Source organism: Plectropomus leopardus, chromosome 12 (assembly GCF_008729295.1).
Source record: "Plectropomus leopardus isolate mb chromosome 12, YSFRI_Pleo_2.0, whole genome shotgun sequence".
NCBI classification, from domain to species: Eukaryota; Metazoa; Chordata; class Actinopteri; order Perciformes; family Serranidae; genus Plectropomus; species Plectropomus leopardus.
Genome location: NC_056474.1, coordinates 22,419,102 through 22,436,652, shown reverse-complemented (window position 1 = coordinate 22,436,652; position 17,551 = coordinate 22,419,102). Strand labels below are relative to the sequence as shown.

At 38.8% G+C, this 17,551-nt stretch overlaps 1 protein-coding gene across 1 annotated transcript; it reads right to left on the bottom strand.

The window, feature by feature from the left end:
* Positions 1-3,696: 3,696 nt before the first annotated feature.
* On the bottom strand, positions 3,697-17,358 carry ncstn (nicastrin). Its single transcript, XM_042498493.1, has 17 exons — positions 17,256-17,358; positions 15,357-15,458; positions 14,743-14,866; positions 14,211-14,332; positions 12,481-12,626; positions 11,338-11,482; positions 10,399-10,511; positions 9,598-9,750; positions 9,386-9,490; positions 8,257-8,334; positions 7,254-7,423; positions 7,044-7,146; positions 6,447-6,545; positions 5,451-5,538; positions 5,100-5,263; positions 4,476-4,688; positions 3,697-4,345 (listed from the first exon to the last, which is right to left on the bottom strand). The coding sequence occupies exons 1-17, from the start codon at positions 17,311-17,313 to the stop codon at positions 4,223-4,225; spliced, it is 2,106 nt and encodes a 701-aa protein (XP_042354427.1). The 5' UTR covers positions 17,314-17,358; the 3' UTR covers positions 3,697-4,222.
* Positions 17,359-17,551: the final 193 nt, after the last annotated feature.

Sequence of the window (17,551 nt, the reverse complement as noted above, 5' to 3'; positions counted from 1 at the left end):
CTGCGCTTTGGCCCCTCCTCTGTTTCCCCCTGGGGGACAGGGCCTGAGAAACACTGTGCTTCAGCCATTTATGACCGCACACAGCGACGGCTGTCTGAGAGGAGGAGAAATGGACAGTATAATGTCCCAAAGTAAGTGGTTCCCCTGGCTCACATTACAGAGGAACACTTTATGGAGCTGCAGATGAGAAAATAATCCTCCAAAACCATCATCATCATCATCATCATCATCATCATCATCATCAAATGTGTTTTTATGCACAGTCTGACCTTTAGATATAAAAACCTCTTTGCTAAGGAACTGTTCTTTATCTATCAGTGGAGGTGGGTGGCTGGAGTGTTTTTTTTTTTTATTATTTCTCTGAAGCTACAAATATTTCTCCCTGTGCCTCCCTGAGTGACTTGGGGAAAATGCACAACTTTCCCTCCACCATTAATTAGCTGTTAGATTTTAAAACGTTACCTTTGTTGTTTGAGAGTTAAAAAAGGTGAAGATGAAAAAGTTTTTATGCTTGTCATACATCCTGGTTAGTTTTGAATTTTGGACAAATTTTAAATGACATGTAGAATATAGTGATGTTAAGGAAATATCTCTGTTTTAAACCCAGATCTATTTTTTTTCTGACAGATGTAATCATCCTAAAAAAAATGTGTTCAAGAATCATTCTAAACTTAACTTATAAATCCAATGAAAATTTCTGTTTTTACAGTTTATTGAGATAATAAATGGTTATTCTGGCGTTTTTTTTTTTTTTTTTTTTTGGTAAAATAAATAGTAATTTTAAGTTATATGTCCCTACCCTAAGGCAAAATATTTTTAAAAATCTGAAGTCCCTCCCCAAGGCTTAAAAAAATATTTGACAGGCCTCCTGTTTTTGCCTCCCTCTTCTCTCTTCATAAATATCAATCAGACCCTATCCAAAGATGATACAAGTTAAAAGGTAGATTTATTAGTCATTTTTCTTTTTCTTTTTTGATGGGATTTGATGGTTTATTCCATGATGAGGCGTCAGATTCTGAAAAGGAAGACTGAACCCATGACATTATCTTAATATATTGATTAGTCACTGAGTGACCTTGAATTCATGATGAAAGCTCTTTCTAACAAGCCCTCATGCAAAAAGGGCAAACATATTGATTTATTGATTAATTGGGAACCAAATTTAATAGCAAAACTATATCAAAGCATTTGTTTACGAACTCGCATACAAATAGTGCGGTGTATCTCACTTCACTCGAAAACCTGAATATTGTAATCTTGCTTTGAAGAGAACAAAGGTAAGTTTCACTTTCTGTTCAGTTTTAAATTTTCATGTTTCAGCAAAAATGTATGTGTTTGAGAAGCACAGAGCAGACGACTGGATAAATGAGACTTTGATAATTCTGCATTAGTAGTGTGAGAGTTTGCAAACAGATGTGTTGATATATTTTTACGGTTGTTAAACACAGTCCCCTATCGATCAGTAAAGCAATATATTTGCTGTTTTCTGTGGAAGGGATTGAAAAAACATTTACAAATTCAAGGTAACATACATGACTAACTGAGATACAAATGGTCATTTTGTGAGTGAAATATTCCTTTAAGAGGTAGACATTGTCAACACTCTTTTGTTAAATTATATGTACCTTTGAACAATGTTGTAAAGGTAAAGGTAAAGGAGTTTAAAAGTCTTTTTTTCAGCTGGGTAACTCTTACTAATGTGTTCATTTAATGACTTTCAGAGTGCCTTTAAGTTTCATTAAGATATTTGGAAGACTTTTAATGTTTTTGTTGGTATGGTCATGTTTTAATATCACGTAATGACCATTTTACTACTGAAAAAAATATTAACAACAATAACTGTACATCTAAATTAGAAAATAAGCATTTTCATAATAAATACAGTGATTTTATTTGTCACTTTGTTACCCCATGTTTAGTGCTACTTCTGTCTTCTCGCTATATAAGACACCATTTGACACCAAATAAAATTTAGGGTTCACATGATAAATCTGAGCAGATACAAGATAACTGACAGGATAACAAAAACATACTGTAGTTTTTTGTGTAAAATTTAAAAAAAAAAAAAAAGATAATTTTACCCCTCTAAGCCTCTGAGACAAGAAAACACCTCTGATGAGCTGCTCCTCTCAACTTATTGACATACAACGTCTAAGGAGTCAAAAGGCCAAAAGGCCGAGAATCACTGGTGTCAAGTATCCATAGTGAGACAATTGAGCTTTCTCTGCATGCTTTGGGTGCGAAACTAAAGTGACAATAACACATGAAGTGTTTCTATGACTCCAAAAAGCACACAAATCCCAGTATTTTGTCCTCACAGCTGACACATTCACAGACACAAGCAATCAGTGCATCACCAAAGGCCAGTTTGCTTAATGTGACAACAGCAGCGCACGTAGATGCAGCAGCCAGTAGATCCTCAAATCCTGGCTACTTTTTACCTATGTTTGTCAATTTTTTGATACCATGGCCCCTTCTGCTGAAGCACGACTTTTCTACGACAGAGAAGCACTTATCAACACCAGGAGAAGTTGTATGTGGTTTGGACTGAATGCAGCAGACCACGAGAGGATCCCCACAGGTGTCATGTGTCGAGCAGAGAGTCAGACCAGAGGGGAAAAATGAAACCGAAAGCGCTGGACAAAGAGAGGGAGGAGAGCCGGCATCAGGGTGAGGCTGACCCGACTTGGACTGGGAGCTGTTCCTCTGCCAAGGCCTTCTTCTGGCTAATGTCCGCTCACAGGAGAATAAAGTGGATGAGATGCGACTGAGGCTCACTAAGCAATGGGAAATCAGAGCCTGCTCTGCGCACATCTTTACAGAGACATGGTTAACTCCTAACAACCCAGATCAAGTTATTGTATGAGATGGGCAGATCTTGTTGGGAGCCATAAGGACACAAGACTCTGATGCAAATTCAAAAAATGCATTGCAGGAATTGAATGATGCCACCAGCAGCAACATCACCTCGTCACCAGATGAAATTTTCACAGCAGCTGGTGATTTTAATCAACTTCAAAGATGTGGGCCAGGCCAGAACATCAATTATATTCAACAGTCTGGTGACAATGACAGAAAAACTGGAAAAGAAGCAATGTTTATTTCTTCATCAAGGCATCACAATTGGTCATTGATTCCAGCCATTACGTTACAACAAAATAAAACCTTCTCACGTGTTGTCACAATTTTTCAGAGGTTATCATTAAAGGAAACCTTGTGAAAAAGGTACGAACCAAAAAGAGTGCACAGCCAGAGTACCAGCGCATTTTTTAGTGTCAAAACAAAAGATTTTCTGACTACATTTTTTAAAACAATTTTTGGCAGCTGATCGATATGAAATAAAGAGCTGTCAGCAATGCCAGACTCCTTGGGAAATTCTTCTTCTCCACACAGATATCACAATATGTGAAATTGCAGTGGGTCTACAACTACATACATGTGTAGTTATATGTGTAATGGGACTGAAAAATATAAATATTTAGGATTGTTGTCAACATCCCAGGGCCTAAAACTTATCAAAATACTTAACTGCACATTTCCAGATTTTGCAAAAAGCTTAAATTTAACTACTTGTTCATTGACTCAAAAAGTGGTTTCTTCTTATTAGAACTGATTGATAAGTTAACTAGAATAATGACAGAGAAGACAGCTACAGTATTGCACATACCATTGCAATCCTCATACAACGCCCACACACACACACTAACACACACACCTGTCCGTACACACTGAATCCCCCAGTCAATTGCTCACAGTCTCTGTCACATTTTACATATTCACAATCATACTCACACACTCAAAATAATGCTCCATGTTTAGTGCCTATCCCACGACACAGTAAACAAAACATTCTTTAACAATAAAAAGGGAAAACAAAAAAACCTAAAACAAACAAAATATAAACATCTTTTCCAGTGACAGGGCCTGCTAGTGCCTGAGCAGTGTCTTCTGACCCTGATGAGTCCAGATCCATCCAGGCCAATCCAGTCCGGTCCAGTCCTCATGTCACGCCTCACCTGAGGGAGTCCATAAACATGGAGTCATCGTCGTCGTTGTCTAAAAATACCCCCCCCTCCCCAGTGTCTGTGTCTAAACCTGTCTGTGTACCTACTTGTGTTGTGTTTTAAAGAAAAGACCCTGTCCATGTCTGCTTGGGATAGAAAGTAGTAGTAGTAGTAGTTGTAGTAGTAGTGGTCGTGGGCTGGTGTTGCTGTAGTCTGGATCAGTAGGTGGCATTGGCGGGCTCCCGCCCTGAGCTGAAGAGTATGTCGGCCTTTGAACTCATGATGTACGTCAGCAGCAGGGATGTTAGCAGCACGCCGACACCCACGCCCAGCGTCAACATCTAAAGGAGTCAAAAGAACACTAAGACTTTAGAAAATTTGTACAAATGTTCATTTTGGAGGTTAAGTATTCCTTTAATATCTGCATCAGACGTGCTGTCTTTGACTCTGAGGAGTGATGGGAAAGTTTACCTCCAGTTCGTGACTCGCCACCAGGAATATGCGTCCTTTGATGGACTTCCACCGGGACTCTGTCCATGTTGAATAATCTTTGGAGGTGAACTCCCGCAGGTCGAAGGCTGGGGACAGCGCTTTGGTGAGACGAACCGTGGAGCGTACGCAGTAACCCTCCCTCTTTGTGCTGTTGAGAGGCGCCGCGCCTTGAACCCACATGTACGAGTACATCTGAGGGAGGAAGCAGAGAGTAATGGTGGTGGGGAATAAATACTATTTCTTTTAAAAACGTGTAAAAGGCAAATGCAGATGCTGCAGTCAAAATAAAATTCCTAATGTACTTTTATTCCATATTTATCCACTATATTTATATCTTCTATAAAACATTTTTAAAATTTAAAATTTCTTGTGCGAAAACTTTAAGTGAATGAATTCAGTCAATCTAAAGAATGATGATCTATTTAACTGTTGTTTAAATGATTTTTCAAGCAAAAATACCGAATATATACTGGTCTCAGTGTCTCACATCTGGTGACCTGCTGCTTCTCTCTGCTCAGAGTTACAGTAAATTGAATGTTTTTTTGATTTTGCCAACAAAACAAACAATCTTGAAGGCTGAAGGAAGACTGCTAAAGGCCTTACATGTTTGCTCTCCTTGTCGTTCTCATCCATTCTCTGGTTCTGGCAGTTTTCCTTGCTGATGTTGACGGTGATGCCGGTCAGGTTGGCCAGCAGGTGCTGGACCAGAAGGGTCGGTACGCTGGATTGCTGAGTCACACCAACGTAGAAGTTTGTGGGCTTGTCAGCTGATATACAGACGACAAATGAGCTTCAGTCTTGTGTGTGGAAATAATGTAGTTACCACAAATTCACCTCTGAACATAAGGAGGATTCAACGTGGCTGACTTTGAATTTAAATCGATTTTCTGCCACCTTTGTGTGAGTCCAGTATAAATAACAGACAAAAAAGGATCAGCTTTGATTCCAACTTACTCAGATGGCTGTTGAGGTCAGAGGGGACGAGTTGTTGGAACCAGGAGTTATTTGACCTAACAAGGAAACCGTACAGCATCCGAGTCACCTGACGGAGAGAAAACAGTTAGGCCGACAAGGAAAATCGTCAATATTTAGAATTTGGAATACGACAAACTGCAACACAAAATTTTGTTTGAATGACTTTAGCATATGCTTAATCAAAACTGAAATGTTATACATCATATACAGCAAGTTCCCTGTATTTTTTTTATATGGTCAAGTGAAAATTTAAATAAAAAAATAAATAAAAATAGCTCTCTGAGGTTTTACAAACAAAAAGTTCCTCCCATGCTGACACTTTCTTTGCACTTTTTAATTTCATCAGTGATCATTAAAATAAATTCCGATACAGATTATCAGCAAAAAGCCAGATATTGGCCCACAATAATCGGCCAGGCCGATAATCTGTCGACCCCTGGTAAATATCATTTGTTCTTTTGACATCAGACGCTGTTGTTAATGTGCTTCCTTCTTCGACAAATACAAATGAACGCCGTCTGCTGGTACAGAGAGTTATTCCTCTCACGCAGGTGCAGGATGTATGTGGCCATTGGCTGTAGTCTTTGCGATGTATTAAAGGGCAACTTTTTGGTTGAGATGCAGGCAACGTGAGGGCGAATACAAGGTCGGTCTTTGTCGCCTCTACTTATTTGATGTCGGTTTGGTGTGTCTGGGACGCAGTATGCAGGTGAGAGTTAAAACAGGGTCTTTGCTAGTTAAAACTCCTAAATACAACATATTTCTCTGACAATTTTTAGAAAAAGTAACAACAGATGTTTTAAGGCTTCTCAGATATGCAAACATTCATGCACAGCAGCTGAGTCGAGCAGATAAGAGAGGGACGAAGTGCAGAAATATTCTTCGGGTGGGAAAGGGCCAGATATATATACTGTAGGAATAGAGACCTCATAGATAAGATAGCTGGATTGCTTGAAACATGAAGTGAAATCTTACTATTTGAGGGTCTGCGTTGATGCTGCTCAGCTGGGTTTGAGCTCCTCCTGCCTGCACGTACAGAGCGCGGGCCACTGTGGTGGCCACCTCAGTCAGAGCCTGAAAGACGAATAAAGACAAATGCAAAAATCTTTATTAGCTGTTTCCCAACAACATCTGTGTGAAACTCTCAACAGTAAATTAAACAGTGGCAGAGTGAAGACAGCTTAAATACTGCCTCACAGGTTTTGACTTGTTCATTTAGAATCGACTGAAGTCAGCAAACCGTGAGAAAGTGTTCAGAAGATGACACAACTACTGGCTGCTGACGACTCCCAAACACAGAAAACAACTATTTAAAGCAGGTGTCAGAGATCAAATGAATATTAGGATTATTATAATGTAGAAAGGCTCTGCAACAACATGTTTCATCCATCTTATCAGATATCGAAGGCTTCTGGTTGATATCAGAGCAAAAAAAAGAAACCTTTTGATCATCCCTTTACTCGATATTATATTTGTCTCGTAAGAGTAAGTGCAGCTAAGCTGTGGACTGGCTTTGCAGAGCTGATTTAAGAGCACATAGACACAGTCAGTATTGGTGATTAAAAGCGATACCTTTGCAGTGTCAGTGAGATGATCTAGCTGCTCCTCCGGAGACAGATTTGGTGGGTACGATATGTTCAGGTATTCTGCATTATCGTACATACTCTCATAGAACCTGCACACACAACAGGAAAATAATTTACACAACTTGTCAACTCCTGGAGGCGGCACAGATAACATGACTGTAATTAAATGTTATTGTACGTAATGATGGTGACTCACCTGTTGGTGAAAGCAGACTGATGATCCTCGATTACAATACCGGGGAATGGGCGAACTCGCAGGAAACGTTGGAAAGACGAGGGCGGGAGCGGCTGAGAGAAACTGGGCTCGCTCACTGAGACGCTTAAATTTGTGGCAGCCAACTGCAAGTTTTCAATGAGCTTCCTCACCTGAAACAGAATATTGAAGGAAAAAAATAAATGTTACACATATAATAATACAAACAGTGTGGGCTCATTTATTTTCTATCACAGTTCTGCTTTTATATCAGAGTCTGCTTTTGAATGTTTATCCAAAAGTGAAATTCATGGTGGGTTTTACAGTTAATCATCAAGTTAGAAATCTTTGAATTCTGCCTTCCACAATCTGAAAATACCTTCTTTTTGTTCAGATTGTGGAAGGCAGAATTCAAAGATTATAATAATAATAATAATAAAATAATAAAAATAAAATAAAATAAAATAATATTAAAAAATCTTTAAAAAAAAGATGGCAATAAAACAAAATTTTTAATATAAAAAAAATGAATTAAAATAAAATCCAAACAGACTTAAAAGTTTAACAATGTTTTAAGAAATTTAAAAAGCAGTGATAAATTATTATCTATATTATTAAAATTTCACTTTTACTTGAATTTCATCTAAATTAATTTCAGCTTCATTAGCCTCTAATTTATGTTCACCAACTGTATTACTTAAATTATGATTCAAGAATAAGCCCTCTAGCTTTATTTTCATTTTTTCTACTGTTTATTCTTACAACGTGTATAGTATTCTAGTTGTAGCTGACCTCTCTCTCATCTCTTTCCCTGTGTGGGATCAATAAAGTTTATCTGATGAATCATTCAAAGTTTAAGCGCTACACCTCTTTAAAAGGTACATTTAGATACATTATGCTGCCAGTTTTAATTTTCTCCCACCAGGACCATTGCTCGTGTCTCGTGGTGATGGAGTGGTGATGTATGAGAAAAGAGGAAGCTCTTCAAATATACACGGATACAAACCTCTTCATTGACACTGCTGTTCTTCCTCGATACAGGATCAGAGTGAAGCCACAACCTGGAGTCAGCGCGAAGTCCCACCTGTGGTGAACATTATTATATTATCACTGATATACTACACACACATATGCAGAGAGGGCAGGGTCAGTTAGATTCCTCAAACTAAAAAACATAATCTAAATGCTTTGGATTTGAATACAATAATAGAATTATTTTTGCAGTACAGGAGAATCGTCTTGCTGATCTTATTTGTCCGGTTCTTATATTTTAATGCACATTCCTGGAAGTGTCTTGGCTGTGCATTTCCTCTCCCATTGTTGGGTGGCAGGTGCACTGCATGTGCACAAACTGTGGCACTTTTATAAAAAAAATTTTTGGAAATGCAAGCCTCATGAAATGAAGTAATCCCTTCAAATGATCCATATTCAAAAACAGCAATACATTAAGAATACCACCAAATTAAAATGTAATGAAATACAGTTACACTTATTTTGTATTTTAAATATGTAACACCGTTACGTGTATTCCGTTACTCCAAAGCTCTGCACATACACATTAACATAATGCACATCTTATAACATTAAGCCCAAAATATTTCTTCACTGATTTTGTTTACAGTGTAAAGGATATATGGTGCAACTATTATTTTTATCATCGACATGTCTGACATGACATACATTTTATTTAAAATGTGGTAATAATGTAAAACATGATTTTTTGTAGTTAATTAAATAGTCATGTTTGACAAGCATCCCTTTAACTGTTTAAAGTAGGGTTGCACATCAGACCTCAATACTTTCTTAAGTCAACCAAATTGTATTAAAAACGGTCAAGTACATAATGTTGACTGATTAGATTAGTAGTCTTATTTGTTTATTTTTTGTTAAGATGTATCCTAATTTGAATCACATTTTTTTCAAATATAGACATTGTTTTGCTACCTGCAAACTGGTATCCCAAACTCAGGTAAAGCATTGCTGTGTTAGTACTGAAAAAATTGCAAGCAGCACCTTGCTTTGCATTTCATTCTTTTCTTAAATGTCTCTTTGAGAATTACCTTAAAATCTGGCTGTCTGTGCAGGTTGGTGCATATAGAACACAGTGGGTTACTGCAAAAGTCTACAATACACACCTGTCCTATCTCCAGCACTGAGTGAACATTGTCCAGGTCCACCGCAAAGTTGCTGTTCTCCATATCATACACCATCCTCGAACTGCCAATGTAGTCAAAGGTTTCCTAAAGACAAACGTGTGTGAAAACACGAGCACAGTTGATAGTACGCCATTAAAATTTAGTATGTTCTTCAAGCACAACGAGCAAACAGTGACGAGGTAATGACTGACCCCTTGAAAGAAGGTATAGAAGATGGTGCGGTTGGGTGGGGCCTCCTGGGTGGCATTTCGCAGAGCGTGAGCAGCTGCCAGCAGAGTGACAAACCCAGAGACTCCACTCTCCACTCCTGGAGCAACTTCAAAGAAAAAGGACCTGCTGTCCAACTGTAGAGGAGGAGGAGAGGACATCCATCAAACAGACACCAGATCTAGATAAGCAGTTCAACTTCAATGATCTATTTATAATCACAGCATAAATCAAAACGTGACATCAAACTATGAGGAAAAGCGGCCTGTATTTATGTTTACCGGCAGCGTAATGCATTCTTTTTTAGTATCTTAGTTAAAATGCCAGAAAACAGTGAAAAAAATTAAAAGTTTATCTTTCTTATCTTGTTATGTCTGACCAACAGCCTAAAAAAACAAATACATCTAATTTACAATGAGGTAAAAAAGCAGATTTTTGCTTTTCCATCTTATCGTCACTTCATTCAGGCCTTTTTGTTCTCTTGTTCTCAACTACATAAAGCAGGGAAAATATTTACGCAAGAAGCAAAGCACAGAAACAATGCCAGTAAGAAGAACTGTAACAGTTACATCACATGGCATACATCACAAAGCTGGGTCATATGAGCTTGGACTCGGCTTTTATACTGGAAGGCTTTCAAAGTGAGTGAGATCACTGCAGATACTGGCTGAAGAAATGTCAGCGGTGTTCGTGAACTCTCGTGCTAATAACTGACAAATGCACTATGGTGAAACAATGGTATGGTCCAAAAGTTAAGAGGAAGAAAGTCTTTTCCCATAACTCACCCTGGCTGCTGCTATGACCACACTCTCCCACATCTTGTGGCCCTTGGCTGTTGTGTTGATGGGCCTGGTGGAGCCCCAAACATTATAGTCCCCCAGTGGATCACAAACCATCTCTGAAGGGAGACACAGAACAAGACCCAATGTGGATTCAGGTTAGAAATGGTCCAAAAAAACAAAAAACCCTTTCAATCACTGACTCTTATTTTTTTTATTCCTGCCAAAATTTTATTTTGATTTAAGTAAGTTTAATTAAATTTTTCTGGCACACGACATAAATTCTCCACACAAGACTCACCAACTACAACAAACAAACCAAACAACCACTCAAAATCACAACATACATACAAAAATTACAAAAATAATCACAAATTAGCTCTAAAATTATACAAAAATATAATAACAATTTATCCTATACATTTTTTAAAGCGTTAACTGAAGGGGCCAGCACTATGTCCTCTGGAAGCTCATTTCATGCTTTTACTGCATTAAGTGTGAAGAGGTTTTTTTTTCTGTTTTTAAGAGACAAGCCTTAGTGGAAGTCATTTTTAAATCATACCTACTAATGTGCATTTTTTTTAACCTCTCCTCATATGACATCTGTTTCAGACCTGGAATTAATGTAGTACCTTTTCTCTGAACTTTCTCGATTTTTTTAAATATATTTTAATTTAGAAGGACACCGGACCGATCTGCAAACTCAAGATAGGATCTCACCGAGGATTTGTAAAATGGTGAAAATATTTATTTGCGCAAATTATGAAAAGTTCTTCTTCTGTGTGTGAAATTCAAGTGAAACGTGAATCACTACACCTAAATCCTTTTCCTCCTCCAATCGCTGAACCACCAGATCTCCTACTGTAGACTTAACGGCAAACAAATAACATCTGAGGAGCCAGTAAACCTGGTGTGTGCGGATATGTATTCGTGTGGCGTACATACCTGGGCTGATGCTAAAGTTAATGTCGTTTCTCCTCATGCAGGTGGCTGTATCGGTGACGGCGGACATGTGAGAGTACAGCTGCATGGCACACAGCGGGTACTGAGGATTGCTGCCGTTCACAGCGCGGTTGTGGTCCATGTAACACTAAGAATGAAGAAAAAACATTTGTGTGTGTGTGGGTGTTTTTAAAAAAAAAAAAAAAAAAAAAAACAGACACCGAAACCACAAAAACAATATAGTCTTTTATCAAAATTAGATAGTTTGTAACCAGGACAAGTTAAAACATATATAATTGGGCCTGGTACTCTTGCTGTGGGGAACACTGGCAGGTTTGGGCACAGGAACACTCGAACTACCACGTCTGGGACTTAATTCATCACTCTGACATGTGGAGATCAAACCTGAAACTGTTGACAGAACAGTTTCCCTCGTCTATTCTGCCATCTTCTCTGAAACGCGAAGCAACTGCAACATTTTAAACCCACAGAAATAACTGTGAAAAACACTAAACACTAAATTCAGCTAGTGGACAAAGTCTTAAAAAAGTTTCAGAAACTAAACTAACTAAAAGTGACCTTCGCAGAGCAAAACAAAGAGTTAACAGGCAAGTTAAAGTCTGAACTCCACCATTATCAGTGAGCTGAAACTGAAAGCTGAGATAAAAACAGAAAGTCGCACACTGAGCTCTGCGGCTCAGCAATGTTCGCTCCACTCTGCATGCACACTTGCACTGCATCAGAGGCAGACATTCAAAACCTATGTAATATGATCTGTCTGTTTTTGTTACATACATTTATGGAAAAGCAGCGACTGATTTGTGGGTTCTGACAAATCGTCCCACCATAATGGGCCACAACATGTTAGCTTTAGAGAGAAGATAATCTTACGTGCCATTTATTACGGCTTAATTTGCATTATGCCTCATCTCAATATCAACAGCCACAGCCGGGACAAGTTCAGATCAGATTTGATTTTAACTGCACTGTTTGCAGAGGACTTCTGTTCTTAAACACCAGAGACAAATGGAGAGCAATTAGACAGCCATTTTATGACAACTGTAGAACAAAGTGATTGAACAAAAGGGCGCTAACAGAGAAGAGAAAAATAAATCAGCTTCGTTGCAAATTTCCGTGTCATGTTACCTGCCGTATGACCTGGGTGTCATTGTCGTCTTTCAGAGAGAAGATGGGGAAGTCGTACTCCTCATAGGACAGACCGTTTCCCAAAGGGTTCCACACAGTCACGTTACAGTGTGCCATGGTTGGATCGTAGCTGTCTGTATACACGCCTGAAGGGAAAACACAGTGAGGTCAGAGGGAGTAGTGCTACAGCAGGCACTCATGAAGTGTGTATTGCATGTATAGATTCCTGTAAAGTGCTGTAAATAAAATGGAAGCTAAAGACATCTATTAGCTCCCTGATTTCATCAAGTGAGCTGCATGAACAATGTCATCAGTTATTGACCTGACTGACATGCAACCACTGTACTTTTTTATATTTTATTCTTTGGCACTGAAATGTTATTTTTTCATCTGTTGATTGGTGCAAATGCAGCTTACAAAGCTGTGGTTCTGGAAGTAAACGTCTCATTCACTGTCTCAATGAACAACGTAGTTGGAACATTTTCAACGACTATGATGGACATGACACTGAACCGTCAGCACAGCTGCATCAGAAAACATCTGATCAATAGTGGTTATAAGCCAGTGTACATAAAACTCCAGAGGAGAAGGTAACTGTGAGTCCTGAAGTGCGTTTCAGCATGAAGTGTCCAATCAACAGGCTTAAAATTCTGTTCAGGCACGGCAAGAAAAACGGCAAAAAGGATAAAAGGGTAGTGTTGTGACAACTGACAACAAAATCTGCAGTTGAAATCGACTCAGTTTGGAATTCTGGGTCAATTTTTGGAATAATTCAGCAAAAATGGTGTTGAATTTTGTTCACATATTAAACAACAAAGCATTCTGAATATGCTGCAGATCTGAGGGACTTCTTCTCCATAGCAATGGAGGCAGAAGCTCATGGGTACCAAACTGACAAACAATTAACTTGAAATAATTAAAACGGACGCTCACAACTTAAAATGATTGAAAATTAAAGGTCGAGTGTGTAGGATTTAGGGATATACTGGCGGACATTGAATATAATATGCTTTTTTAAAAAAATTATTATAACCACCTGAAAATAAGAACTATGTTTTCATTACCTTAGAAAGAGTTGTTTATAGGTTGCATTGCCAACTCTCTACAGTAGCCCAGAATGGACAAACCAGACACTGACAGACTCTGGATAGTTTTTTTTTTTTGTTTTTTTTTTTACGCGAAACTGCTTTATTCAGTGTTTTTGCCAGTTTAAAGCACCAGGTCCATTGGTTTTACAGAGGAGGAGACCTCTGCAGATAATTTGTCTCCCCACAAAAACAATGAACCTTGAAGGAATTCTAATCGGGGAAAGTTTCAGCTGGCTGCAATCTGCAATTGTCCTCACTAAAATTCCCCTGGATTTTACTCACAGTTCTTTTAAAATATCTAAAGAAAAGTTTAAATGGGATTACAGAATTGAAAAAAAAAACTTCCAGAACCAGGGATTCCTCTCACTTTGCAGCTCTATTTACATCCTTTTTTATTGAACACTGTATAACAAAGAACCTCTATAACCTTTTGCCCTGTATGTCTGAGGTTATTCTTGCAGTTAAGAAGTAACTTTGGTCACACTACAATGTTGCAGAAACTGTTTATAGCACATAAAAACTGAACTCACTACAGCTTGTAATTTCATGTGCCGTGCCTTCTGAGGATCATAAAACTACAATTCATTTCTGTAACTGGTGTAAATCTGAGTGACAAGTCTCGGCAAGCTGGCCCTCGCCCACCTGTGTTCTCGTTGGGGCAGGTGGTGTGTGGAGAGAAGCCCTCGAGCGGGTTCGTGTTTGGCGCCACGACAGCGACGCCAGCCACCCTGCCGGAGCCGTTCTTCAACTTCATCATGATGGACCTGACGGGCAGACAGACGGCACGGGGCAGTGGAAACGATACGGGTACAAATACAGGTCAGACATGGGTTTGAAATGTGGTTCAGGTTTCTTTCCTCAGGGTTAGACAGGAAGAATTCCTCAAATTAAATGTGCTGTGCACCTCTGTTGCTAGCAGCTTGAGACTGATTGGGTGTTACTGCCATGTCCTCATGTTCTAACTTCTTCCCCATCTGCTACTCTAAATAGAAAAAATGTGACATAACTGAAAGAAATGCTAATTACTGAACTACTTACACTTATTTTCACTATTATTGAACCTTTATACACTTTTATTTTCGAAAAGGTAAGACCCTGGCTTAACCCTGGCCCTTACTCTCATGAGGAACTACTGTGGATACTCCTTCTGTGCAGTGAGACATGTTGAGATTACCTGGTAAAGAGCAGTGACTCCAGGATAACCACATAAGGAGGATTGGGTCCAGTACGCAGGACCCAGTCCAAGTTTTCCTCTGACTCGAGCACGTGGAGCACGCCAACATTACCTGACAAATGGGCTGAAATCCGAAAGAAGAAATTAAACATTGGCATCTATAATATGAGGTACAACAGGCGTATTAGATAGCGATGGCCTTAAAGCTAATCTATCACTGAGGGTCCACCAGACCTCTTCTTCTTTACTAGAGCTAGAGCTAGTAACTAGAACTAGAGCTTTTGCAATATGACAGCAATACATTTCAATCTAACAGATATCATTCAATCAAAATGTCTGGTTTATCTGTCACTGATGTGCTTTTGTCTTATTCTAAAAATTCAGCTCTGATGCTAAAAGCCACAAAATTGATTTGTAGGTTTCAAAACTCAAACCGCCTGAAGCAACCACACAAACACTGAAAATACTGTTTTTAGTAGACTGTGTAGTAAGCACTGCAAAAGTGAAAGTTAGACACTTTAAGGCCACAAGGACCCACGTTCTACAGTTAGGAAGTGAAAACTGCACAAGTATTTTTAGTGCTTAGCATCATTTTAATCTGTTGCTTTACTCACACTGGCAGCCTATTTGATGTGTTGCATTGAGCAGTCGCACACACGGCACAGTGTTATTGAGATGCACATAGATCTTCTTTTCCACTGAATTACAGCTGACACCTGCAAGGGAGAAAGCTCTTTAACAGCAGCACAGGGGGAGCAATAAACAGCAGGCATAGCTTTTACCACAACAGGTAAAAGCCGTCTGTCTTCTTTTTTTCTGTCTTACACAAAACAGAAAACAGAATTTTGACACAAATGAATTGGTTTGAACTGTTTACAGAACCAGCAATGAAAGTCACAGCCTTTAACTCTCACTAACAAAAGTACATTCCTTATTTTGGATTTGAGACCAATTTTTTTTAATATAAACACACTTGCATAACGGCAGCTGACGTTTGGTCGTCTCTGAAGAGCACATCACAGGTTCAAAATGCTAGCATTTAAATTAAAAATATTTTTGTTCAGACACTGAACAAAAATTTCAACGCAACACTTTTATTTTTGCTCCCATTTTTCACAGGTTTAAGTTAAAGAGCCAAGACTTTTTAAATGCACTTAATTGATATGAATAGATACGTTTCCCTGAATTTGGCAGTACATCCAACCAGACCGCAGACCACATGTAACAGTACCAGCTCAGGACTTCCACTTCCAGTACCTTCACCTGAGACCAGCAACCCTAACAGCTGATGCATAACTGATTTGCAAAACCAAAGAATTTTGGCAAAAACTGTCAGAAACCATCTCACAAAGGATCATCTGCATGCTCATCATCCTCATCGTCTTCACTTGACGAGCAGTTTGTCATCGTAATCAATGTGTGAGACCAGTTACAAAGTTTTGCATTAAAGTTCGATATATTCCATTTATATTTTTATATATTTCATTTTTATTGTCAATGCATATCGGTCTCATTAACTACTAAAAATCAGTATCAGTATCAGCCCTGAACAAACAATATCGATCGACCCCTAATCTTGATGTACCACACCTGTCAGGTAGATTATTTTGGAAAAGCAGAAGTGCTCCCTAACACAAATTTTAACAAAATTAATACCAAAATTTGAGAGAAAAATATCTATTGAGTGCATGAAATAGGTCTTGGATCTTTAACTTCAACCTGTGAAAAAAGGAGCAAAAACAAGTGTTGCAATTCCGTTTTTGTTCAGTTTACTTACTTTGTATACTGTGAGCCGGAGCTCCTTGCTTACAATAACTTCCTCCAACAAGCAAACATTTAGTGTTTTGCAAAACAAGTTGAGATTTCCCGCTTTGTTCACCTGTTGGTTCACAAAGTTACACCACAGCAGAAGCTTTAAACGTACAGTTAAACCCCCATTTTAATCAAAATACAGCACTATTGTGGTGAATCACCTGTGTGCGGAATTTACCGGGACGCCACAGAAAGTGATTTCATTTGTGCTTCACTTACATTGTGTGATCGTGACAATCAAATCAAAGTTAGAAAAAGCAAAAGATTATTGTGTAATTTGGCATGACATTCTAGCATTTAATCCCCCCGGGCTGCGGGCGGCCGCGGCGGGGGAATCACGAGCAGTCACGCTGATGCTGGGTTGTTCATATGAAGACCAACTCTGTGACTGTCTCAGAGAAAATCCGTAAAAAAAATACGTATAAAAAGAGGCCTAGACTCATATCTAAATTCTCAGTTGATGGAGATGGCACCCCAGAATTGTGGCAACGCTGAAACCAATTGTAAAGCTCGTATTAAAATACCCGGCAATGGAGATTAAAGCCCAACGGGGCAGCTTTTGCTAACGCTGACTAAGCTAGCAGTCGGCTAGCTCCGAGCACAAAGAAGTACAACCAGCTAACCGTCTGATAAAGAAACACACTCCGCTTATTCACAAACAGGTGGGCGTTCAAATTAGGTGTTGTTAGAATACAACTTACCGATGAAAAGCCAACAAACAAGCAAATTAACGACCCATTTGTTCGACAGCAGATCCATCTTCCTGGTTTGAAAAGCAGAACACACCAGTAGGTGTTGACATGGATAACGTCCGGGTTCCGCTGTTTGGTTCCGCTCCGCCAAAAGGACACGGACTCATTCAAAATGGCAGCTCTGGATCACTGCAATCAGGTTTTCCTTATTTTTTAAAAATAATCATTAAAAAAAACTTACATTCGTGAAAACAAAAAATGAAAACGAATTTATCTTTTTTTCCAACACTTACTGCCATGTTGTG